The sequence below is a fragment of the Aphelocoma coerulescens genome, chromosome 5 (genome assembly GCF_041296385.1).
Source record: "Aphelocoma coerulescens isolate FSJ_1873_10779 chromosome 5, UR_Acoe_1.0, whole genome shotgun sequence".
NCBI lineage: Eukaryota > Metazoa > Chordata > Aves > Passeriformes > Corvidae > Aphelocoma > Aphelocoma coerulescens.
The window spans coordinates 21,045,744-21,073,041 of NC_091019.1; the positions used below are offsets into that span (position 1 = coordinate 21,045,744).

The 27,298-nt window shown below is 40.6% G+C and overlaps 1 protein-coding gene across 4 annotated transcripts in view; it reads right to left on the bottom strand.

Moving 5' to 3' along the window:
- Window positions 1–24,926, bottom strand: part of AP2A2 (adaptor related protein complex 2 subunit alpha 2) — a 43,266-nt gene extending 18,340 nt beyond the window's left edge. For 2 of the 4 annotated variants that reach the window (XM_069016998.1, XM_069016997.1), the window contains exons 1-5: window positions 24,755–24,926; window positions 11,099–11,167; window positions 3,387–3,529; window positions 2,567–2,760; window positions 507–636 (exon numbers count right to left, since the gene is read on the bottom strand). In XM_069016998.1, coding sequence (XP_068873099.1) covers window positions 507–636; window positions 2,567–2,760; window positions 3,387–3,529; window positions 11,099–11,167; window positions 24,755–24,821 — 603 coding nt within the window. In that variant the 5' untranslated portion in view covers window positions 24,822–24,926. The remainder of the gene's footprint in view (window positions 1–506; window positions 637–2,566; window positions 2,761–3,386; window positions 3,530–11,098; window positions 11,168–24,754) is intronic. The other 2 variants (XM_069016996.1, XM_069016995.1) reach the window with 1 other exon arrangement.
- Window positions 24,927–27,298: the final 2,372 nt, after the last annotated feature.

Consider the following 27,298-nt stretch of genomic DNA (forward strand, 5'->3'; position numbering starts at 1 on the left):
GCACAAGTCTTAACAGCATTATTTTCACAAAGTAACTGGACTGGGGGAAAAAACAGGGTCTCCTTTCTAAAGCAGTAGGGTTTTTTAACCATCAAAGTAAGAATGACACGGACACAACAGGACAAGGAAGCCTAAGCAATGACAAATCAAGTCTTGAATTTTAGTGCAGATCGAATCTTAAAAGGCCTAGGAAAATTAGTATTGCACCTGTGCAATATGACAGTGTAACAAGGCACAAGATTAATTCATTTACAGCCAGAGGAAAAGAAGAACTTGTACATACCATTCTTCTATCTACAGTCAAAAGGTAAACAAAGCGTTTAAAAAATGAATATATACAGCAACTAAAAAAGGACAACTCCTTCCATTTTCTTTCCAAAGCCTGAAGACAACAGCAACCCACTTGCTTGAATGACTCAAGAACTAAACTGTGTACTTAACAGCAGAAGAAGTCACATCATTCCCTATACACCCTAGGCCCAAGAAGCATAACGAAGCTGATTTACCAAGTGCTGGTCATTGAGGAGATGCACCACTCTAGATGTCCAGTCTCCCATGGGAACAAGGTCAGGAGAAGTTCTGTATAAACGCAGCAAGCATAAAGCAGCACTTTGCTTCACACTATCCATAGTGTCCCTGCAAGACATACATACAGATTTAAAATACAGTGGTTAAGGCACAGCAATACCTGCAGGATGGCTTTATGCCAGATTTCACACTGACTCAGCATCCCTGGCCAGGCTGCATCTTTTCCACAGAACTTCACTGAAGTCTTCCTATGTTAAAGTATTTCTTCCTCATTTTTCCATTAAGTTTAATTAGTCAAGTTTTCAACTATTACATATGCCTAGTAGCCTCTATAATGATTCTTTACAACTTGGAGTGACATTTCTCATCTTTTTATGAGAATTGAAAGTTCATCTCATCTAATCACAGGAACAAGCTTCTTCCAGGCTGACTGAAATCAAACAGTTCAGACACACTACCTTATGAATGTGACCAAAGCTGGATCTCCTGACAGGTCCTGCGTGTCAGATAGCAATCATGAACTACTCAACAGCTTCAGCACCTACAGCCAGCATGCCAGTTGGCTGCCACCAAGCACACAACCCACAAATCTATTCACCTTGCCATCCCTGCTGCTGGCACAGAAATGGTCTATTTTAAGAGTGGCATGCAACTATTCTAGTTCAGTGAACTTCTTTTCACAAAGTAGTTGATTAAGCATTTTGTGGGATGCACAGACAATCGCTATGAAATGTACAGAGCACTACCAGTAGAAGTTTTAAGAGGCAGCTTATAATGTGCAATCTTGGTTAAATGTTCAGAAACTTCTGTATCCCAAGCAGAAGTTCAGTCCAGCTATTCTTCATGAATTTATCAGTTTTCCATGAGATCAAGTTGTACCTCAGTTAAAAAACACAAAACAAAACCATGAACCTATTCCTCCCCTGTCTCTAATTATATTTAAGCCAAGAGAGCTACACTAAAGTTGCAAATGTAACTGACAGTGCTCATTCTGCCCAGGTCACTTGGACAGGACGGGTACACAAACGTATTTTATATGTATTATCTTAGAAATGCAGAAAGAATGAGACGCTGAAGAGTGATCTCAGAACATAAACACAGCTCCAAGTTTAAACAAGTCTGAACTGAAGGTGCTGTGCTCTGTCTGCGATTAGTGACCCCAAGTGAAATTTTTGGAACTTTTTAAAGTTATCATATTAAAACCCATGACTCATCACTGCAGTGTTGTCTCCACTATGCTCCATGGAGAACAGCACCTGGCAAGGGCAGTGGCCTGACATTTAAAGTATTAATACAGTTCTTATACCACATGTAACTTTTTGTAATAATATAAGACATTTATTTGTTATAAAAAGATCCACGTATATTCTAAAACATTTAATATCCGTAAGAGTTTAAATGCACTGTTTGCACTTGGACATTTTAAGTTCCAAAACAAATTAGCCCTACAACCACAGCCCCAACTTTACACTGACTTAACTATAGTTTCAGACGTTTGCCAGGTCTATTTAGAAACTTTCAGCTATACAAAAGCAAGAAAGCTGGTAGTGACTATTTGCCATTTACATTAATTGCTGTTTACATGGCTGAGAAAGGAATCAACAAAGCTCACAAATCAATATTATCATGTTCCTTATGAAGTCAGCACATTTACATAAGAACTTCAGTTTATAATGGAATGTGTAGTATAAAAATACCTATTTAGGTTCATTTCTTTCTTTTTTTTCATCAGGAGAGGCCAGAAAAGTAAAACATACACATTTCAGGGGTGTTCACTACCACACATTTATCCAGAACAAAAATCAGATCACAACAAGGCTGTAAAAGCCTATTCAAGACACCAAAAGTCTTAATTTTGTTTTACACTCCTACAAGCAACTCCACACTCAGGCACAGCAAAGCACCTGCAGCTACTGGAACTGTCACTATTTATACTGCAAGGCCAGGGCTGTAGAGCCCAAGCATGGATTAATCTGCTGCAATTAAGTTGCTGAAAAGTTTATTGGTGTTGTATTTGAAAGAAGCATGTCATACCTACCCAGCCACAAGAATTTTGGGAATTTCTCCAGCAAACGCTTCCGCCATCTCCCGGCTGCCCACATTGGCAATGCAGTGCAGAGCAAGGCCCATGAAGGTGGGGTTCCGGCTGGCCAGGTCATTCTTGATGGCGTTGTTTATCAGGCGAATGAGCTCGCTGTTAGAGTTCACCAGCACGGAGATGAACAGATAGCCCTGTGAGCCACAGCATGGAAAATCTACTTTAGCTGACTTCATTTACTGTGGCATTAACAGGAAACATGATTTCTTTGACACATACACTTCTCTCCAATACCATATGGGCAGAAATGGGTACTTAGATGGAGCAAAGGCTAGAAAGATTAAGTGAATTAAACAAAAATGATTAAGCTCAGTGTTACCCTAATTATCTGGTTTTAAGTGTTTTTTCTGTCTATTTTGGCATATACTCAAAAGATTATTTTAGATGAATGGGGGCAAATCAAGATTTTGGCTTATTATTCCAATACGAATAAGTTACATGCACCTGATAAACACAACCTTACCTAGGAAGATGGAAAGAGATATTCTGAAAATTAAAAGGTTACTTACCTTTTAGTGCAAGACTAGAGGCAGTTTCTTAACAACAGTAATAATTTTATGCAGAGTGCACGTTTTAGCTTTTGCCATTAGTTCAAGACTCTCTGTGCACAGAGGTGTTAAGATCTCAGAATCACTCCTAGAGCCAAAGTAAGGCTTTAAGCCAGGGCAGGGGGAATGAAGCAAAATTCTTTACAGTCTCCACAGCTGACACAGGATATTAGACAGACCAGATTATCTTTTATAGAGCCCAAGTTACTCACAATTTGTTTCTCTGTATATCTATTGGAACTGAGCAGGTTTACAGCCTCCATGTGACCAAAGTCAATGTCATGCCCCAGCAGAAAGATGAAGAGCAGTTTGCAGACATATTTTTTCTTACTGTAACCATCCAGAGCCTTGTCACCTGAAAAGCAAGGAAACAAACAATTAAGTCAATGTTGAGCTTAATATCTGGTTACCTAGTGATAATTCCATCTACCATTATCTATATCCTAAAGGATGGTCATGAAAGGATGGTCATGGAATAATGCTATCATCTAGTCCTTGAAGTACTCTGCAGTGTCTTTAGAGTATATTCTTACGAAGAGGCAGTGCATCCATGTTTGCTCCGTTTTGATTTTCCCACTACTGTTGAGAGCCTTTGTCTTCCATACACGTTCTTCTCTTAAACCAATTATCAAACCTTTATCTCAATAAAAGTGTTAACATGCTTTTCCAAGTGCACCACTGTAGAGAACTCAGTAGCAACAAAAAATTCCCAGCAAGTTGTTTTAGAAAGATCAGGTGACAATGGTATATTTCAAAGACTTGAAAAAAACTTGAAATGAGATCACCATGAGAACTTTAAAGTTTTTCTAAAATGAAAGTATTCACAAGTGTTCCAGTTCTAGAAGAAAAATGCACCCTAAATAGGTTTGGCCGTATGTTGCAGTACTGCTGATTTTAGAAGCTTGCAAAAGTGACATGGAGCAGTGCAGCTTCCAGTTCACCAGGGACCACTGCTTTTCCTGAAGGGAAGAGCTACATATGAATGTAAAACTTTCTGTGTTACATTCCCTCCCTACCTCAAATCAGGAAATAAAGGGGTATCCAGTAAATCAGGCAAAACTGAATGCTGGGTAGTTCAGTCAGGGTAGCAAAATACTGATATATCCTGCTGCCTAAAAGGCTACATAAGCTCCTTTGCCTCAGCATTCTGGGCCTGGAATAACTGATCTGTCACATCAGGTGTGTACTCCTTAGTGACAGGCAAGACAGCACTGCATACACTAAAGCTTCAATAAGATATCCCTTACTCACTGCCCTTGCCAATAAAAGCTGTAAGTTGCCTTTTTATTTTACATATAGCTGCCTATTACATAAATCTGAAGTTACAAAAGAATCTTAATAGTACAGAAGTTGCTCCTTTTTCCTTCTCATGAACTGATACAGAGGCATGTTAAGTTTCCCACACCATATCAATCTACAGCTCCCCTGGATTTCACACTACATTCACAGACTGGAAACCAAGGAAACTTTACCACTCCTAAACTTACAGTTACTGAAGGAATGAAGACTACCATCTACGTGTGAAACCATGTAACAGTGAACCAACAGAAAGCATACTGGCCCATGGAAGTACTAAAATGCTAAAAGTTTATGTCTATGCAACTGTGCATTCTGCTCTCTATTTTGACCCTAAAAACTTATTTTATTTGATCTTATTTCAACTGGGATAAATTTAAGCAAACCACTGCTATTTTAATGCAGACGATGATACCCTTCTAATTTGGGTTTTTAGGCACCCGTTGATTTTTTTTAACTAGCACAGACAGTGCATCAGCTGCCAACAAAAAACTTCACCTTAAAGCTATGTTTATGTTGTGCAAAGAGTTGTCTTCAGGTCCGTACTACAGAAGCCAATCTGTGTCACACTTTACTTCAATACAGGAAGCAGCACTACTGAAGATACCCATGACAGTGAAGTCCTGCTATACTGGATCCTGTCAACATCCTCTGACAACAGCCAGCTCTGCAGAAAGCTGCCCGAAAACATGTTTTCTTCAAGCCACTTTTATAGTTTGCTGCCATAAGGTTATTATCCTGCTAAGTCAGCAAACAAATGTAGAGAATTTTGCTTTCCTAGACACGGGAATTACTGTTAGAAGAACCAGAGTGAAACATCCAGTGGGAAATTATTTTTTTTTCCTTCTTTGGAAGCAATATGGCCAGAGGAAAGAGAAGATATTCAACCACGTCTGCCCATCTGCTGTGACCTTCAAACTATGGCTTAAGCAGCAACAGAGTATTCTGCATAAATACTTCCTGTTATACTATTTTCCCAATAAAATGGCACTCGAGCAGAAGCTTCTTCCTATCCCCACCATGGCAGGGAAATGCAGATCAAAGATACCTTTCCTTAGAAGAAGCAAGGAAAAAATCCAAAAAACAAAACACAGGAAAAGGCAGAGTGACAGCTTTGCTTTTCTAGTATTTTTTCAGCTGCTTAGGAAGAGTCTCTATGAACTCTTCAGATTTGATTTTAATTGGTCATCTACATGAAATTCAAAAGGAAAACAAATAATCAGTGAATAAACCAGTGGGCCTTTACATTACCTAGCAACAAAAACCATTCCAGCTCCTGACAAACCACCTATTCCTAAGTGACTGATGAATAGGTGATGCTCAATACCATTAACAGATAATATTATGATTCAAGAAAGGGGCACTAAATAGGCTGAATACATTTTAGTCAGGCATACTCTAGTGGCCAAGCTCTACATAACTGAGGACTTACTAAGGTATTGGACAGCATTAATATTGTTAGTTGCTTCTCTGAGATTCAGATACACCAAAAAACATCAGAAAGCAGCTTTCACATGAACTTTACCAGAAGTGAAGACATCCCAACCAGTCTCCAAGACCGAATTTCCAGCAGGCTGAGAAGCTGAACTGCAGCTGTCTGCTAGTATACAATCCACCAGCAATATACAAAAATTAGAAGTATTAAATCTAATCTCTTATATTGTCAAATGACTCTGCTGTTGACTTTGTGATACCAGAAGGGAAGAGAGAGTACAGAATGCTGCAACCCAACTGCTTAATGAAGAACATAAGCAAATGAAAATATTTATACTTTGAACCACATCAATTTTCACAACAAACTATTTGTCATGGTTTGGCAATTCCTTTTTTAGGGTTAGGACCCAGCTACTTAAAATATTTTATCCTTCCAAGATACCAGTATTTTAAGAGCTCAGATTAGCAAGGTCCCTGGATCTCAGGGTATTTGAAGAATGTTTGATAGAAGTTATGCCATTCAATCAAGCACTAAACATATCACCATCTTACTAACAAGCAGCTTCCTTCTCCACCATGTAGTATCAAAGAAAAGTATTGTAAAATCAGTACCCGAAACACCTTTTCTGAAGACAAAAAAATGCTACACTGACTGTTTTCAAAACCTCCTGTTCCTTGTATACAGAATTGAAGGCAGTGTGACAGTTCTCAAGCAAGGTTATAAACTAGGCCTATAACTAGGTTAGAGTTACTATAGCTCTTCTTCAAAGTCTTATTAGTTCCCAGCAATAACAGAATACTGGCGGGGTTTTTTTAATTTTATTATTTAATTATCTGAGCAATTTGAAAAAAGAGCACTTCAGTCAAAGGTCTCACAGTAGTTGTCTAACTCCAGCTGTGTTTTGAAGAAGTCTGTGACTCAGATTCTTACTGAAATTTTACCTATTCCTCTCCCTTCTATGTTGCATTTATGAAGATTTCTGAAGGTTCTATTTTAAACATTAATAATAAGTCTCATTGCTTAAGTATGTGCTAAAATAGTACAGCTTCCCCCAGTCCCAAGCAAACATCCGAACAAGAGCAGAAGGAAATGTCACATGTTCTGTTATCTTCATTGCAATACACAATCATTTCTTTTAACTCAGCTCATTTTCAAATGCTTTTGGGAACATTTGCAAGTGCTGCAAATCAAGTCAGCAGAAACAGGAAGGATTCACAATAGATGTCAGCAGGTTTTGAGCGCAGTGAGCATTTCAAAGGCTACTTGCTTTCCCTGAAAAACTTATTAGTTATTTTGCTAAGAAAGAAATTATTAACAGCTGATCAACAATGAGTACTATTAAGAAATAATTACTACCACATTTCTTTGTATCACCTCCCTAGCATTTCAACACAAGTTTTGGTTTCCATTGCTCACACGTACCTTTCACACAGCCCTCTGAAAAGGAAGAAATAAGGCAAGAAAGTATTGTAAGACCCTTTGCTTCTCAGGCAGCAGCTTCCAGCTCTAGTTTAGAACACTAGTTAAAAAACAGCACCTGCTTTTCAATCTAACTCAGTGTACTTAAAAGCCAGTGTGCTGCACTGTTACTGAGCCTGCTACCAGCCAGAGGGGTCAGGAAAGCAGTTTAGTCTTGGGATATTCACTGGGGGTAGATAAGGAAGCCTGACAAGTCTAATCTCACTAGCTTTCACATGGCTGATTGCTACCTTAAAATCTTAGCTCTTAAAACCACAGTAATGGCTTTTGCAATGGACAACACTGTTTCTTTGCTTCCTTCCTAGGCTGACACTGACCTCTGTTCATGCACCTGGCAGCAGTCCAGGGATATACTGTATCAGAAGGCCACTACTAGCCTGGAGGCTAAGAAAAGTGAATTTGATTTTTATGAACATAGCTACACAACAGACGAGATCTGTATTTCCGTAGGAGTAACAGTCCAAGCCTTCTACATCAAACACTGAATATTGGTGCCAAACAACCCATACAAATCCATAAACCAGTATTTAGTTATCATACTACTAGCATCAGAACAAAGCATTACAAGATCAGCCCTACAACTCAGGTCGTATTTGAAGCCTGATTTTACTTCCAACAGTTCAGTCTGTCAGTGAAGACACTTTATGATTTTACTGTCTGATTGCCTTCACACCTGATCAGAAGACAGTGTGACTAAGCAGGCCCATCTTAAATATAAAGCCTGTGCTTCCACAGCCTGTCAGGAAAGCAATTTACTGATTTACTGAACTTACTGTTACACAGTTTCAGTTTAAAACAGGTATTTAGAGCCTTAACTCCCTCCAAAGGGTTCCTGTGTATTTTGGGACAATAGAGAAGATTTGCTTGAAGATGGAAAACCAAGACAGCTTAAGAAAAAACAAGTGGGAAAAAAAAGCAGCAATTAACAACTGACATTGGGGTACTTCTGCATGAGCCAGAAAGAAGATACACAAATATGTCTGAAATCTAGCAGCCACTCTTGTAACACAAATCCTACTACGTAATCAGAACAAAACTAAATTCTAATGCCAGAGCAGGAAAAAAAAAAGAACAAGTCTGAATCAAGCAGAGAACAAATCTGTAAGCTGGAAACAGCTTATAGATTTGTGGACAGCTTCATTAATACACAAATTCTGGTCTGAGTGACCAAAGTAATACAATGACTTAATAAACCAGATATTTTTTCACTCCCAAGGCAGTTACTGCTCTGACAGTGAGCCTTTCAGTTTGGTTCAAGCATGGGAGCAAAATCCGTTTACAGTCTGAACATGTAAAACAAAAGTAACAGCATGTCTCCACACTTAACTCCTACAACTTCTCCTTTATCACACTGGTGTAGTTTCTCTCTACTACATTCTTCTTATCTCAGTTAATGCAGAAGCACTTAAAGCAACCGTCAAGGACACAGTGACCTCAGCAATGGAGCTTCCTCATGCTTAGACAAGAGACAGGGTCACCTTAAGTACAGAGATTGGTACACAAAAGCTGAATCCTGCTGAGCTTGGTACACAAAAGCTGAATCAGAACCCAAAGCCATAGCACAAGTTCCATCAGTTCAGGGAAAGTACTGCTTGTCCAGAGATATGAAACCTTATCCCAGGCTGTTAAATACAAGGGTATTATTTTTAACAGGAGGTTACCCAAAAACAAGGCAGGTAACAGGCTTGACAGCTACTTGCATGATAGAACAAAAGTAGAAATACCGAGATTCTGTAACGGTATAAGAATACACCTTGCAAGTTACATAGGATGGGGGTCTGTGTGCATATAAAGGCCCAGAAGTAGACCAGACTCCTACTCTAGTGTCAAGCAAGAATTTCTCTGTTAAGAGGTCTTGTTTCTTAGTCAGACCTTTCCCTGGTTACAGACATGCAGCCAGTCCAAAAGCTGCATCTTTGGCCAGGTAGGGCCAGTAACTCAGGGTACCAGAATTCACCATAGTTATTTAGAAAGGGACTTCATCTTAAGTTCACAATCACATATTTGTCTTAATCCAAACTATTTAAAAACATTTTAAGGTCAGAGCTACAGGAAAAGAAACTGGGCTAAACTGAGTAATCTTCACTTAAACCAAGAATAAAATGCATATCAAAGTCTCTTAATTTTTATACAGCCCTTCTGCAAGGAAGAACCACACAGCATGAAGTCCACGTGGGACTCCTGCAGCAGAAAGATAACACAGATATCAGCTCCTCACACTCTCAAGGCCTCAAGCAGTCATACAACAAGTTGTCTAAACGCAACTCTTTCCAAATTGTGACATTCATGTTTTTGCTCAGGCTTCATCAAGTTATTGTCTTCAGGTAATTAAAGTTTTCCACCCCAAATCCAAACAGATTTAGTAATAAAGTAACCATAATGAAGATCAGCTACAAGAAGGTTTAGTCATCTTCCACTCAAGATACTGAATGAGCATATACTGACCCTTATTCAAAACTATTTAAATAGTGCTTAAAGGATGCTACACAACGTATGGAGGCTACAGTTATGACACTACTTTGCTCAAATGACCTCTATTCTCTGATCATTGTCTGATTTATGGTTCTACACAGCCAGAGATTCTTATAATTTCTCCCCTGCTTCACCAGTAAGCAGAAAAGAATTAACTGTTCATGTACTTTTCTAAGAGAAAAATGTAAACACAGACATATGTGATGGCTTCTAATTTAGAAGAATTTCTTGAGTGTCTTGCACTGTGGTTAACTTTTCCCTTCTAAGCTGTTGATGCACTCAGGTTTTTAAAGGCCTTCATACAACTTTAAGAGACATATCACTTAAAATGTAGCAACAGATTGCAAAGTTCAGGAAAATTATTTGTTAATGCATTGAGTATTCCAAACACATATGCTAGTCTAAGACAGGATAGCCAGCTAAGGTAAATTAATTTACTACACATCCACCAGATTCTGAAGGCACATAAATGACCTCCACATTGCAATGCCTTATCTAACTACACACATAGCCCATAACTACTTAAATAGAACTTGCCACAGCCACTACTGTTACAACTCCATTTAAAAACATCCCATCTACCCCTCAGAATCTTTAAAATTTGATACCACATGCACAACTTGAATACAGCTAACAGCATGAATTTTACCTTGTGCTGTTTAAAAGTTAATCGCTACCTCTTGGAATTACTTACTGCATATCCTTTGTACCGTATGAAAAACCTGTACTGCTGTTGCTTGTGGTCAAGATCTATAGCTCTTGATGTATACATATAAAGATGTACACCTTTTAATCTTTATTCTGCAAGAAAACAGCCTAATTCATTACTTCCATAAAGGGCTCAGGGCTGAAGAGGCGGGAAGGAAGAAAATTTTAAACAGACTCTGTTTTACTGGAAATAACCATGTCCACCCATGTTTCTTCAAACTATTCACAGCCTCACAGCCTTCTGGAAGCAAACAAGCTGAGCAGTCATGTGGTTAGGAGGCACAGTATTAGAAACAGTTCGTAGCCCAATTCTTTGATAGAGGAGAGAGTTTGCTTCTGTTATGGCCAAGAATCACAGGACTGGCAGAAGGTTCTGTAGCTAAGAGAACATTTTCAACAGTTATTCTAACAGACTGCTCTAGCATTTTGCTTGAGTCAGCAGTTGACAAAAGAAGTCCAAACACATAAAAACAAAACCCCATAACAGAATGTCATATGGAAATATATATAGTGTAGTATGATCAAGTCACTTACCTTTAAATTTTGACCGAATGTTTGCTAGTTCTTTATTTATCCTCTTTATCTCCGCTTCTTTACTCTTGCCTGAAATAAAAAGCAAATGTATCAGGGGACAGTTCTTTGGACATCCCTCTGCCACCTTAAGCATCTTTTCACTCAAACGGAAACATACATTTGTGAACAAACACACATCAGGAGGAGTTATTACTCTCCATTTCCAGCACTGGAACTAAAGGCAAACAGAGGTAACTTAAGCATCGCTTTATAGGGGAATTTGAGAAGCTCTAAGGGCCTCCCTGTTTCAAGAAGCTTTGCACACTTTAGACAGTGTCACTTGCATATAACCTGAGATGCCACTGCTACTGACTTTCACAAACACTTAAGTTTCTCTGTTCATGAAACCACCCAGAGAAAAGTGAATTTTAACTTCCTATCTGATTATGATTACTAAGTTGACAGTGCTTTGAAGGAGTGAGTCTCCTAAGCACAATCTTATAAAGAAGCAGCTCATGTTATTCCTCACCTTAAGGGCAAGCCAATTTATTGTTTCTCTGTTGAGCAGTCATTCAGCTCAACAGCTTTAAAAACTTTCTTAATAGACTGAAGAGGAAAACCAGTAAACTCGCAAGGTAAACAACAGTAAACTCATAAGATACAAGTTCAGATTTTCAATGTACCTCATGAAAATAATTTGAAAACCAGAAATATTTAAAATTCACACCTTATTAGATTAGACTTTGTAACCTTATACTTCTCAGCACCATCAGTATTTCGTATCAACTTTTGATTCCAAGAATAGATACTGGGATTCCTAGCACCAATTCAAGTTACATAGGGAAATAGCTGCAGTTTAAATTCTGATGATGCAAACTTATTCGAGTAATATTTGCATTGTCCAAACCAAAGCAGCTTATTACCCTTTAGCATTTTAGTTTTTGGTGACTGAGATTCTACAGAGGTCTGGGTCCATTGTCTCCAAATGAGTAGGAGTATGGAAGGGTAGAACAGCCAGCTCAGGCATTGTGATCAGCTGCCTGTCATTTGAGGGAAGCAAGTGAAGTGCACTTCAGCAATGCAGAACTGGCTACTTAGTTCTGTTGTTAATTCAGATATGCACCTACTCAAACTTTCAGGAAGTCTAAAACTTTTGTTCACTTTCCAAAAGTTTCAAGCAGTTCCAAGTGTTCCAAAACATCAACTAACAGCAGAATACAACAGCTTCTTTCCCTCTTCATGACATATACTTGGTTACAAGGTTATGAGTAAAAGTCTCCTAGCCCTGGTTCAAAATGGTCCAACCTTCTGAGTAGTGGGGATCACATGCCCTGCGTTCACACCACACATTTCCCCACACTACTGGGATCACAGCTACAGCCATGAATGTGCAAGCAGAGGATATGACAAGGCTTGAAGAGCAGATCATGACCGGCATTCCAAAGCACCTCCAATCTCACTCCTTTCTTCAACAGAAACATCTCAGGCATTTAAATATCCCACTATATTTGCATGTCCAAAAGCCTGTGTAACCCTATGACTGTTAATCCTCCCTTTACGATTCCAAAGGGGATCTTACAGCAGACCCTATGAAAGGTGATTAGGTAACTCAAGGAAACAAGTGCCTTAGGATAGCTTAAGTGCAAAGTATAAAGGAATCCCTTGCCAAATACAAATGAATCCAGATTTTGTAATTTCTTGACTTAGACTCAAAAAAACAAACTGAAATTACACACTTCTGAAACCAACTCTTGCATAAGATGCAGAGAATGGGTTTGCATTAATCTGCCTCTAACAATGGCCACAAGAGAACAGACATGGAGCAGCCACAGCACACTGTACAAACAGAAATATTAGGCCCAAAATAGAAGCAACTACTTCAGTTTGCCTTGTCATTTTAACAAAATACCTACAGACCCCACATATTTGCTTAAAATGGATTGTTTCCATTCTACAACAGTGTTTTCTAAGGGCCACTGCTCAAAAGACTGAAGTGCAGGGTGCCTTGGCAGGCACTCCACAGGGCAAAAAAACAACCCACAATTTCAATAATTTACGATACCTGTTCTGAAACATAAATTGTAGTTGCTATCTGTATGTACCTTGATTTCCAGATAAAGCAGAAGATAATGTCCACAGTTTTAATTTGACCTAGAAATTCCAGTTAACTTCTAGAATGACAAAGCTAGACAACATGGTATAATTCCCTCAGTTTATAAAGATGCATCTGTTGGAATCACAAAGTTTAACCAGTTTTCACTAATATATCACTAATAATGCAACACATAATGAGTTTTGTTCTAATTTAACTCGTCAACCTAAAGAAAGCTGGTTTTAAAGTAGTAACACTATTTATTGTGTAAATGAGCAGCAAGTCAGACCATCTAAGACCTGAAGTGCCTTCCTTTATAGATTTTAGATTCGTCTTAATTGGATTATTTGTCCTGTGCACACAGCAGAGATACTCAAGTGTTTGCTTCTAGGGCACTTGCCAGCATTAGGAGATCATTACTAGACTGAAGCAAGTGATTTGCTCTGGGGTCCATCCTCTGAGAACAGGGGGCCACAGTAACATACACCAAAAGGGTGCAACTGTTTATGTAAATAAACAACATTTCAATTTTGTAAGCTATTTCTTTTTAAAGACCTCAAAGCACTTCCTTTATTTTCAGCCACTCATCTGCTCCCAATGAAAATTTTAATTTCCTAAAGCTTTTAATTTATTTTCCCTTTCACCATGGGAAGGGCACATCTCATTAAGACATAACCACTGAGTCTGGAGATTTTGTACTTCATTTACATTAACAGGGCAGAGAATATAGACCTCAGTCTGGGACACTGCTAGCCTGAGTAGGATATTTAGTTATTTAAATTTAGAAACTAGGTCTTTGCTCTGTATCATATAACTTAAGTTTGTAAGGAAAGTGAATTGCAATATTTGCTTTGAATTATTAGCAACTGTTTCTCTAACCTCAGCAAGTGTGGTAATAATCACAATTTTAAAATGTTAAAAATGGGACGAGGAAAGGGAAACAGTAATACATATCAGTCAGCTTTTCTTATCCCAAGATGAAATCAAGGCCATCTTTTACTTTTTTAAAATCAACAAAACCTCTTGGCAAATCTTCCAAGCAGCATTATTTACCTGCTATACTCACAGATTACCAGTTACTGCTAGAAATCGGGTTCTTTGTGTCCTAAGCAAGCAACAGAGCATTAAGCAAAGCCTGACTGAAATACTTCAGGAATTTGTGAAGTCAGCACCTTTAGTAGAAATAGTCTGCAGGCTCAGCAACACAAACACGGAAATCCCACCCCCATGCACACAGCTGTAGCAGCGAGATGACAGGAACACCCATAGTCACATCTGAAGGTTTATTTTCTCAAATTTTAAATCTTGCTTGGCATATGAACAAAAGCCTATTTTGAATAATGCCTTCAGGCTGTTCTATTTTGAAGGCAGCATATGATCTCACCCAGACTGAGACCAAACATAAACAGCATAGTAATTAGCTGGTGATAAAAGTTTAACTTCATATATTGGAAATCACATTGAAAAATTAAGTTTTCACCTCATTACTAGTTACAGTCTATGCAAGCCTGCAACTGTAGTTTTAAAGAACAGCACCAGCACAGCACGTGTTAAATGTCACTGAGGACAATCACATAACAATGCTGAGGACAACTCACAAGTTAAAACCAGGCTGAAGTATCCAAATTTCCTCAACTCCAGCAGTTGCATTGTATGGTAACCTTCTTCAAACATGATCAACTGCTTATATTAGAGGATGACAAAGCAAAACAAAACAAAACCTCACTGTGGAAGGCAGCTTCCACTGTAAAGGACAAAAGAAAATAGAAGTATCATAAACCAAGGACCAATTACTAGCCAGATCTTCTATCCCACTAACTGTGAAAGGGAGGGCACTGTTAAAATGTGTTTGATTAACAGAGAAGTTTTCATCACGTTACTCTGGCTTGCCAACACCCACTGAATAATTTCTATATGCATATTTTATTTTTACCATCACTAGAAACACTCAAGTAGCCTTTAAGACAGTAAAAAGGAAGATGATGATAGCTGAAGGAGTGCTACACTGCAGGACTAGAGGCTTACGTTTCAGAGCTAACAAAGGCAGCTGCTCTGCCACACTTTCAGGCTGTTACCCAGTGCTCACTCTCATGAAATTATCAGAGCTGTATACCAACAAAATGTTCTGTAACCTAATTCACGCCATTTAACTTGGAGAGGCTTTAAAAAGGTCATGTCATGTATACAGACTGATGGGTAGGACAGTAGTTAAGCCAGAACACAAGAAGATTATGTTCCATTTGCGTTCAGGCCACATCCTTCTCACTTTGACTTATTCAGACTTCTACCATTTTAACAGACTGATTAAATATCCATAATAAGTTATTAAGAGAGGTGACTGCAAGTCAGTAAGCTTTGGGTTGCTGTTTTGCTGAAAAGACATGTAGTGTTTATAGCCTTACAGCCCTAGTGTACAAGTACTGCTCATCTTCTCCAAGACAAGTACCAAGCACAGAGATACCCAGCCACAACACAGTCCAAGGTGCTTATGGGTGATTACTTCACATTTGGCAGTTTGTCAGGCTTCAGACTCCATCATGCTGCCTACTGCCTTCATTAGGCAAGGTAAATTTAGTCTGCAGAGCAGTATTATCTTTAATTACCATCTTGTTTAACAAAGATAGAGTAGGGAACATTGTAAGTCACACAGCTCATCAAAGAACCAACTACTATTCTTGTATTTCCCGGTAATCCAGGCTAGAGTCAGCACTTCAGTACTACATAAATCCTCCATACCTCTGGAGCTCTGCATTACAATCTAAAGAATGAGAAAACAGAGGTTACAGGAAAGGGGTTTGTTGAGTCCATTAATTCGAAAAGAACACCTGACATATCCTAATAGTTACTTGGCAGCAGGGTTGCAAGATTAAGCAAACGATTCCAGGTTAGAATTACTGAGTTGCTTGTGGCTCACTCAGACAGTGACCTGCTCCATCAGGATTAACTTGTTGCTATACTAACTGCAGACTGCTTATGACAAGTTTGAGGCACACAACCCACCTGTGCTAACTAGAACTGCTACTAGTTCTTCAATTTCATACAAATCACTTGATAAACTTCTGACCAAGCCTACATACTTATTTCCCAAAGGAACAGAGAAGTGTTTTTTCTATCAGCAGCTACACAAATACTGAGCCGAGCAGATTTCTGCAGGCAAGGCCTTGAGACACAGGCATATTGTCAACAATTTAAAGCAATAAATAAAGAGATAAATACTTCACAAAAGTTTAGATGTTCCCAGTACTCATCTGGCTCCAATGTGCTTACAGTCAGTAGTCAGTGTAATTGAGCCCAGCAAATAACGCATTTGTTTTGAATGTATGTACAAGTGAGAAGTGCTACACTGTGTTACCTCTTAGCCTTACCTGCCCTATGGCCATCTGACAATTTATGATTACAGATGTACCACTGCTGGCATGAATTATAAAGCAGAGGGTAGCATGCTCTGTAAGCACAAGAAAAAGCCTGCCACAATTCTGTCACGCTTCTTGAAGGCCAGTAGTAGTGTAAGTGACTATTTGTGGCACAACAGTAAGTCTAACATAGCATGAACTCTGTTCACATTCAATTATCAAACAGGCCTTGGAGAGACAGGACAAGTCTACTTTTCTGTTTAGGAGAGAGAATACAAATACTACCAAGGTTAAGAGCAGGAACTTCTCTGAATCCCTTAATGGCTAGGAAAGCTTAATTGCAAAGAAGACAGCTCTTACACAAAAGATAAATTCTCAGTTTTAGAGGTGATGTTAGACATCTTCCCTGAGAGCTGTGAGTCATTGTTTTCCAAACACAGGAATTTTTCTGTTTGGTTATGTTTTCTTTAGCCTCTACATTAGGAGCATCCAAGCTGATTGGCCACTTTGGTGGGAGATACAGCAGAGCCAAACTGCTACCCAGCTTCTCTTCAGCAAAATATTGATATTTTCAGAGTCAGTTTGATTCAAGGCTATGCTTCTTAAGAGACAGCTACAGACAGTTCCTAAACACTGCACTCATCCTGGCATACACATTCCTGCTATCACCTTGCATTGCTGCAGGTCAGTTAGGGAGCCAAACAGTCAAAAGCAAGATGGGTTTATCCAAAGGCTAAGTCACACCAGCTTCACTACAAGTGATAGTGCCAGAAGACATGACCAGGTAGAGAGCAAATTCACCCACTCACTGTCTAAACACACTTTAGTTGGCATAAAGCAATCAAATGACCCACTTGCCTTTCCTATTGCTAAAACAGCCTGCAAGCATGATGTAAAGACTACACTATATTCTTGAACTCTGCTGTCAGGGAGCAGAGAAAGAAACTGGTTGAAAAACAGAGAAAAATCAAAACAAATACTAGTGTCTCTACTGCAAAAATGATAGAAATAGAGGAAAAATATGCATGTAAAGGTAATCAGTACCTCCATGCTTGCCTTTGTGAAAGAGCTTTTATAGTACTTTTAATACTTACTCACACCAGTAAGTTAAACCACTACTTTTACCTGCCAGCAGGACAGGTACTAATGTTACAGCTCTAGAGGATAGATTAGCCATTTGCTATGCAGATCATGGTCTTCATGAAGTAAAACACCAAATCCATCCTCCAACTCTCCCTAATCTCTCAACTGGCTCTTTAGCACAGCACAGAAGAGGGCTAAAGAAAGGCAAACAGGTTGCACAGCAATACATTAGAGTGGTCTGTTTGCCCATCCTCACATTATCAGTCTGTCTACGTAGATCCCTTCATTTGGTTAAACTATCTAGAGCGCTACAATAGAGGTTCAAGCTCCAGCTCCACCTGAGTATGTCTGAGGGAGCATGTTGGTGCTACTGTTTACAAACTCACTGCACAACTAATCCAAAGAGACTACAATAAAATACTGCACACTTTTACAAAATGTTAGTATGGCTTCACTTTTGTTCACAAATCCACCTGTCCAAGGCTGCAGAGCAAGAAGCTTTTTGTTTACTGACGTGCTAACATCCTGTTATGAATGAAAACAGGAGCACATGCGGTTCTTCCACAAGATCTATTTGATCAGAAGAAAGAAGTGCCTGTCTGTCATGTTGAAGATCATGAATGGCACAAAGGCAGCTGGAGATTGTTGTGTCTTGGGACATCCTGCAGTGATTAGATAGCTGAAGAAAGAGAGCAGTGACCTGCTGATCATACTTAAGAACTTTGTAGAGTACATTTTTTAATATTCTGCACAGTAAGTAAACCACTATCCACAGAACTGACTTCTTCCTCCACTATGCCACTAGAAATTTGCCCATGTAACAACACTTCTCAGGAAACAGCAGGGAGTCACAGGCTTTACTGTAATCCACTAATCCATTAACTCCTTGTCCTCATAAGAGAAGAGAAATAAGAGCACAAAAGCAGCTTTCCAATCCAGATGTATTAAATTGCAACAATTTAATACAAATTTAATGATTTTAGATGCTTACTATGGCTTGTTTTTTTCTAACTAAGCACCACAACTTAAGAAAAATTTGAGAAGTAACCAGGTAACAGGGTCTAGCTTAAGACCAGATCTTTCCCCAAAACAACTGAAAGGTTACTGGAAGTTCATATCCAAGAGACTTTGTGACATACAGAACATCTATCTGGGAGTTTAGTTGGCAAAACAACACTGACTCCTATCAAAAGAGAAGCTTTAAGTCAAGAAGATAAGTGAACAGTAAGTGCAGCATTAGGTTTCTACATAAGGCAGCTCTTCCTCCTTCCTTGACTGAGCAGCATCCAAGTAGTCATTTCCTTGACCAGTCTTTTCACATTGTACAGTTACACTCCCTTCAACAAGGTAAGCCTGTATTTGCACTGCTTTACCACAAGTCACTGTGGACTCTCTTCTACCTTAGTTCATGTTCAAATAGCAGAACAGTTTGAGGCCTATTCTAGTTTAGCTATCACTTCTAAACTACTGTTTCAGGGGCCTTAAAAATCCTTTTGAGCTCATCAACTAATTCAGATGTAACAGTCTCTGCAACAGTCCTTAATATCCTCTTATCAGTCCTGATGGGCAATCTTTATCCAAAGGATTTCAAATTAAGCAGGTATCATATTTTCCAGTGTATCTAATGGAGAGCTCGGATGTCACATGAAAGATTCCAGCTCTTTACTACCTCTCATCCATTACTCTCCCCTAAGCTGGCCAGGCACAAATTAAACAAGCATAAAAAAAACTAAACACAGGGGGAAAAAAAAAATCCCATCCCTTCAGAGCTCTATGAAATGACCAGAAGCAAGCCAAGACAGAGAAGCCATGAGAATAATAACAGTTTTGTTTTAGAGATCCTCCTCAGACTAATCTCATGCTAATTGTGTTTTCCTTAAATCACTCTCCTGCAAATAGTAGCAAGTGATGCAAGACTTAGTGCTTATTATAGCTCTAAGCAGCACATTCTTAGGACTGTTTTTTCAGGCCAGAAACTGACCATATTAGATGGGCTGCCATAGCCTTGCAAAAGCAATAGGAGAGCAAACCAAGATGACTTGCTTTCCAATTTCTTCAAAAAGGTAAGTAATCTAAGAATACATGTAAAGAAAAGTCACTGACTGTCTAGAGAAGTATTTCAAGTCCTACTTTAACACTACACACACTGCAAACAAAAACCCACACCTCAGAGGAGCAATGCAGTAACTTTAGCCTACACACTGAAAGCTTATTACAGACAAATAATAATTACTGACAGGTAACTAAACCAAGCTGTGTGTGCTCAACTCACTCTATGTAAAGTTTGTTTCACTGGGTAGCTGTTCTTACAGTGAACAAATAACTCTATCCATACCTAAGCAGTCATTTAATCAATGTACATGCCCCTCCCACCTACACCTGTAATGCACTCCATAACCTACTACCCATTCAAACAGATGATCATCATATGATGAATTTAATGAACTATCTTTTTTCAATCCCCACTTGCTGACTGTAACCTGATGCATCAGTCCCAGTGCAGTGAAGCGAAGATACATTCTGGGAGGCTCAGCTTTGAGACACTATCCCTTGTCCAGTACAATGAAAACTGAATGCATTAAGTTTTATGAGAAGAGATAGAGCTTTGTTTATTATATTTGTTGAATTTTATTTAAGGAAAAAATATAGCCAGAGGAAAAAGAAACAGTAAATCGGAAGAAAACATAAAAAGAAACATTTGGAGAACAAACTAAAGGGATCCTTCCTTCATCTGTCCAACTTCTGGGGCAACACTGAAAAGGTAAGACAGTTATCTAGAGCAGTGAGGGAAACCAAGAACTGTCTTGTCCTCTGAGCCTGTGACAACCACAGCTTTTGCCTCTGTCTAGACACATTTCATCAACCTAAGAGGAGATGGCTTCCCAATTTTACTGTGGAGCAAGGGGTTACCAGTAGTACACTAAATACTATAATAGAAACTATTTCTACATTACTGCCTGCAAATGAAAGGAGAAAAGCAAGCTCTCCTGGTTTTCAGGGTGAATAGTAGATAGCACTGTTGTTGCAGCAGAATACTGAGTAACAAATGACTTAAAAGTATTTAATTGTTAGATAAGCATAAAGCTTACCAAAACTCAAAAAAATGAAAACAGACTCCTGATGATGTATCTGTCAGCTAAGACAGCTGGAGAGTTTATAAAGCACCATCTTGCATAAGTCAAATTGCTTCAGCAGCTCTGCAGTACATACACAAGAGAAGACTTAAAATACTATTTAAGAATAAATATTTCTTGCAGGAGTCCATATGCTTGTAACATATGCAGATCTTGTTACATTTTAGTTCATGGGGCACATAACCGATGCAGTGACAGGGACTCCTCCTGACCTGAACTCCTAAGTTGGGATAGCAATTCACCAAACCACAGGGTTCAGAGCTGTCAGCTCCACTCCAGCACAGTCTTTTGGACAGCATAGCCACACCTAACTATTTTCTCAGTCACACCAACCAAACACTAATTAACTGGGCTATCCTAATCACATACTGCAGTTTGGCTTTCAACCGATAGTTTTCTTGTCTCTTCTCTGGTGTCTATGAAAGATAAGCTAAAAACCTACTTACTGTAGTAATTCATATATGCCACAAAACAATCCAAATGAGCAAGTCCCTAGAAAAGCCCATATATCTACTGGCAAATTGACAGACATCTAAAAGGGCTATTTTCTAAAAAACATTTTTATCTGCCATCTGCACTAGGACCTCCATATGCAAAATGCAGAGCCTACAATAAGAAGTTGCCCTGAAACAAAATTCTGGAAAGCTATGAGGAAGTGAAGGATAATTCATTTTCTTGTATTATCATATTTTGAAAATTCACTTGATCTTTGTATGAATAAAGAACATTTCATTTTGAAAAAAGATATGCAATATGACAGCTTCACAGAGACTAGAGCAAAGTGCTAAGAAGCCTCTCTTAGCCTTGAAACATTTTACAGTTTCTGCTACAAGTAGTATGCCAACTTTCTTTAATGAAAAACATCACAGACTTTTGAGGAGTCAGCATACTTTCAAATAGTCTGCTTTAAAAATTACATGTAGCATAGAAGCATTAAAGACAAAAATCAAGAAGTTTAATAGATAAACCAAGCGCCAAAAATATGTCTAAACAACACAGAAGTGACAACCAAGCTTTTAAGTGTTAAAGACAGGCTGGTAGTGCGAGCTGCTTGTTCACAATCAACTACAGTTGTAAACACAGAAAATTGTTATCAAGTAAGACTTATGTGAAGCCTGTAACAGACTGGTACAAAGACAGGCATCACTCCCAAATCAGTAACTTATCAAACCTGTAGGAGGATCCTGCATTATTTAGTGCTGCAGACATCATAGATACAAATGTCCAAGAAATAAATTTTGAGGTAAGGAGATCAAGCATTTCCAAAGTCAAAATTTACATAAGTACCCCCCAGAAGTTTAGGTTACTTGATTAATTTGAAGTCACATGCTGTGCATCCACCTGAGCACAGTCAGCACACAACTGCATTTTCATTTCTCAGCAAGATCTATTATGTAGAATTCTTATCTGTGCAAAATCTTTCAGAATACCCCCCCATACACACCATGTTTCACCATTACTCGTAATCTGGAAAGGTTATTGGCAAACTAGAAGTGCGAGGCCTTTGTGGCAGTATTAAAAATAGATACAAGAGTCCAACAAAGCCACAATTTGGACAGAAATTAAGAATGCCTGCAAGAACTTTGCACATCACTGCAACTGTCAGATATTTAGTCCATTTTTAAGGCTAGAAATAGAGGAATAGAGGTCAAGAGCTGCCCTGGAGTCTAGCTTCCCTCCCATCTCAGAAAAGGAATGCTTGCTTTCTTTGCCTAGTCAAAAGATGCTGTTCACCTGAACAGCTGCTACTTTTTGTTCTTGACAACATCTAGCTCCTCACTGAAGAGGCAAAGAGGGAGCTTTAGCCAATAGCAGTGCCTGCAAAGCACAGAGTCTCCAGAGAGTACTTTTGTGAATACTCCAGGAAGCATTTTTGTGAATCTTGGTCAGTATATACTAGCCCGTGGTTAGCTGGCAGCACTCAGAGCTCTGCTAAAAGAAAGGCTCAAATGCCATTCACAGCTATTTGGAAGCTTCATAGATCATCTACTAGTGAGTATATCAGCTCTTTCGCAGCTGTTTAGAAGATGCTGTTACTTTTTTCATTATGAAGATAAGAAAGATACACAAGTAATTACAGCTCCCAAACAACTGTCTGGATAGAGACAAAATATTTGAGATATACCACTATTTGTTTAAACAGTCAAACTGTTAACATTTTATTTGTATCACCAGTAAGTTACATCTCTGTGTCTCCTGCAGAGCATGAAATGCTTGTTGTCCCATCTGGACTGAGGCAGCTTCAGCTCTGTTCCCACAGTGCCTTGTGGGGAAATAAGTACCTGATTTGTTATAGCCTACAACCTTAAATTTTGTTATTCCACATCCCTGAACACTAGTTACAAAGCTAAGAGCTTGAATGTTTCCCTTGTGTTTACTTCTAGCAAATTCCACTGAAAACAAGAGTGGACAAATGTGCTAACCAACTGCAAGACATGAGACACTGATGAATCAAGTCATATTTGTTCCAGCTAAATTAATATAAACAATGATTTAAAAAATCATCGTGAATTGTACTGGGTAGATACAACAGCAAGTTTTAACTGCTATGACACCAAGTGGAACTATGTTACACATGTAGCTTGCACAGAACACCAGGACACTGGAAAATGCTCACTAAATAGCAAGACCAACCAGACGAAGCACAAGAGCATTCGTGTAACCTTGAACTGCTACACTACACATTTTGTAAGCCATCTTCTACACACACAAGAGGGAAGTCTAAAGTAACCTAAGGACCTGCAACTCTGTTCTGAAAAATAAAAACCAACCCATTCAAACAGTTTCTGCTCTAAGGAAGATTATCAACCTTGAATTTTACATATAAAGCCCCTGTTCACATATCTGGGCGTCCAAATCACCTAATTTTAAAGACACTGCGTTTAAATGGTCTCATTCTACCAGTATAATTCTTCCCCAGGTTTTTTTGTATTAGAAGTCATCAATACGAAGTTTTCCAAGCTAGTGTGGTTAAATAATCCCAATACAAGCCCAGTTAGAACAACATAATTTGCATTTTAAAATTCTCCAAATCTATCTATATCTATAGAGAAAAGACCTTACTGCCACTACTCCATTGCTTTTAAAATAGCCTCAAGTGATCTACAGAGACACACAGGTGGACAAAATAGAGCTGTTTCACCACACCAACCACAGCGACCTTAGCCCTTCCCCAGGCAATTCCTGCCACATCATACACTTAGATCTCTAACTCTGATTAATATTAAACTATCGTATGCAATTCTCGGACAAAAAGGAAGACTGAGCACTGAGGTGTGCCCCTACACATAACCCTTTCCTCCACACCAAGCAGCATCAGATTTGTACTCCTCTCCCGCTGCACACTCACAGACACACTCTCCCCACTTCCCTCGGGGTGGGGGGCACTTACTCGCACCTCCCTCCATCCCATTTTTAATTACACTGATCCCAAGCCCTGATATCCGTCAAAGCAGAATCTTAAAGCCAATTTAAGCCTAGCCTAGGCATACGCAGTGAGGGCCCTGCTCTCAGGCGCCTACAGAGGCCTGTTTTCCATCAGTGACGTGATGAACCGAGAGCCGCTCAGGGATCTGGAAGGAGCCCAGGGACGCCTCTCCCTGCCCCGCCACACACCCACCCGCGCCCCGGCACCGCTCCGGCGCATCGCGAACAACGGCGGCACCGACTCCCGGCACCCCCTCCGCCGGAGCGGCCACCGCGACACTCAAGGACGGGGGAGGGGGGTGACAGGGGTGGTGAGGGGGGAGGGAAACACCCCGACCCACCCACCCAAAACGCACAAACCCACGGGCAAATGCCTTATGCTGCCCCCCCCCTCCCTGCCGCGCCGCCCCCCCGAGCGCGTCGCCATTTCGTGAGGCAGGAGCGCTCCGAGCTGCCCGCCGCGATGATCAGGGGGAAGAGGGGAACACTGGGGAGGGGATTGAGGGGTGAAGCCCCGGCCCCACGGGGCAACAGCCCATGGCGACGGCCGGCGCGGCCCAGCACAGGCCCCGACCCCGGTGCCACTCACAGTTGCGGATATCGGAGATGAAGACCGCCAGGCCTCGCATGCCATCGCCTTTCGACACGGCAGGCATCGTGGCGCACGATCACGGCCGCCCTGGGACGCGACACGACGAACCCCCGCAGCCGCCGCCCGCTCTCCCCGCGGGCTCCTCAGGCCGCTCCGCCGCCGCCTCCGCAGCGCGCAGGCGCCGCCGGGGCTCCCGCGCCCCCGCAGCCGCCGGGCGGGCGCTGCTCGGGCGCCACCTGCCGTGCGGAGGCGGGAGCGCCGCGGGTGCGCCGGGCCCCTCGCGTCTCCCCGTGCCGCAGCCGCCGCGGGCGCGGTCCCCGCCTGTCCCCCGGGATGTGCCCCCGCTCCCGGGCATCCCCCGTGCGACCCTGCGGCCTGAGAGGGCTAGCTGGCTGGAGGCCAGGCCCCGGAGATGGGCCGTGCCGTTGCTGGGACGCGATTACCAGTCACCGCCCGTGAGGGCAAACGGGCCCGGGCCGAGGTGAGGAGCGGCAGGGCGGCGACAGTCGCTGTGTCCGTGGGTGAATTCACTGCACGCTCCCTGCTCGGGAACAGCCTAATCCCTTCCTCTCCTCGTGACCCTAATGGCCGAGGAGTCTGATGATTTTTGAAGGTGAAATACCGGGCTTGGCAGGCGTCTCAGAGGATGTAACTGCTGAGGGAGGAGAGGGACGGCCGATCAAGATACTGAAAAATTTCACTTGAGCAGGCGATTGATCTGGAATCTTATTTCTAAAACGTGAAGAGCAAGGTACAGACTCTCAGTGGTACAGTCCGTAAGAAGGTGCTTTCCACAGGGAGGACTGCAGGAGGCTGTGCCTTGGTCCTCCTCCTCAAAAGGGACCCAAAAACAGTGCACGCGATCTACTGCACGTACCCTGCATAGTCACTGCGAACGCTGACAAGCCCAGAGGCTACTGTGTGCAGCTCCATCCTTAGGCACATCCCCCTTGTGAGCCTGCCATCGGTTGTGTGAGTGGCGCAGTTGCTCTGCGTTCATGTAGAGATCCCACTCCCCGACTCCCTGGGCATGCAGGTGTGCAACCCCAGGGCCGCATGTTCCTCCTGAAGGCTGTGAACATGCGGAGTGGCACAGTCTCACACCACATCTACTCCCGAGACTGAAAGCATTTCAAGGTTAAACTGTCTTAAATATGCCAAAAAGGTGGGACTGTGCAGAGCATTTAAGATCTTCAGCTGAAAATAGGTTCAAATGGTCTCAAGACTGGCCTAGTCTGCCTAACCAAGAGTATGCTGGGGCTTCAGTCATGATGCAAGTGATTTGTATGCTTAGTGGACAATAATAACTTGTAGAATCATGGGGCTTAGGGCTACTGGACATCATTCAGTCATTTCACCTCTTTTTCCGTATACTTCAAGCCATTTCATTTCATCTGGGTTTTTTCCCCCCAGTGAATTGATCCCAGTATCTAGCTTTTAGCTACAGTCTATCTTCCAGAAAGGCACTCGGTCTTGCTCTGTCACAATTAAATTCACTGTTTCCCTGGACAGTTTGCTCCCATGGTTAATCCTCCTTGTTTAAAGGATCTTGTTCAGATTCATCAAGCTCCAGTGCCTTTAATTTAGTGATACATTTCTCTCTCATAAAGATCTACATAATACTTGATACCCTCTGTCTGATAGTGGCTGTACACCTCAGTTAGGTCACCTCTCAAGGGTCTATTTTGGGTGCTTTCAGGATACATTGTTATACATGAGTGCTTTTAAGTTGTGCAAGTATCTATGAGAAAGGCAGGATGACAGCATGTGGTAGTCATGCAATTATCCCTCTATCCCTGGATCCATAATTTAGACCAAGTGCAACTACAGGCAGTCATGCACAACTAGTCTATTATTTAATTCAGATTATTTGTAGGCTTTCATGAAGAACACTCTCCTTTTTCACAGCTTTACAAATAGATTTGATGCTTAATAATAACTTCCATGTACCTTTGAAGATGAAAACTTCCTATGTCACCAAATGAAGCTTTTTCTGTAATCAGAAAAAAAAAATCTTTTTTGAGCTAGACAAAATGTTGAACTGGTTTCTACTCTTAAGAGCACAGTGACACCTAAAGGCTCAGTCTATCCATCCTGTCTGGCTGTATTCCCATCAGTACTGCAAGTCATGCAGGTATCCAACTGCCTTTTCAGTGGCGGCTTAAATACTGCCAGCACAATAGCTGTGGCAGTACCAAGCCATGCATGAGCTGCAAATTCTTCTTGAGAACTGGGAAAATATCCAAGTGGTTAACACATGTGGATGTCTCTAGTTTTGTAACTGTACAGCTAAATGTTTCATTTGAAGGGGCTCAGTATGCAGTACACATACCCCGATTATTTTATGTCAACCTCCTTTGACTGACTTTTGAGGCCTCACTTATATTCACCTTGCTTCCTGTCTTTTTGCCTCAACAAAGGGTTGTGCAATCAAGACAAATTTGGCATGTCTATCCTTAGTGCCTCATAATTTAGAACTTATTCGTGTATTTCAGATAGTCTTGGTAGGGACAAGGTAGAAATTTTATGTGAATAAACAGG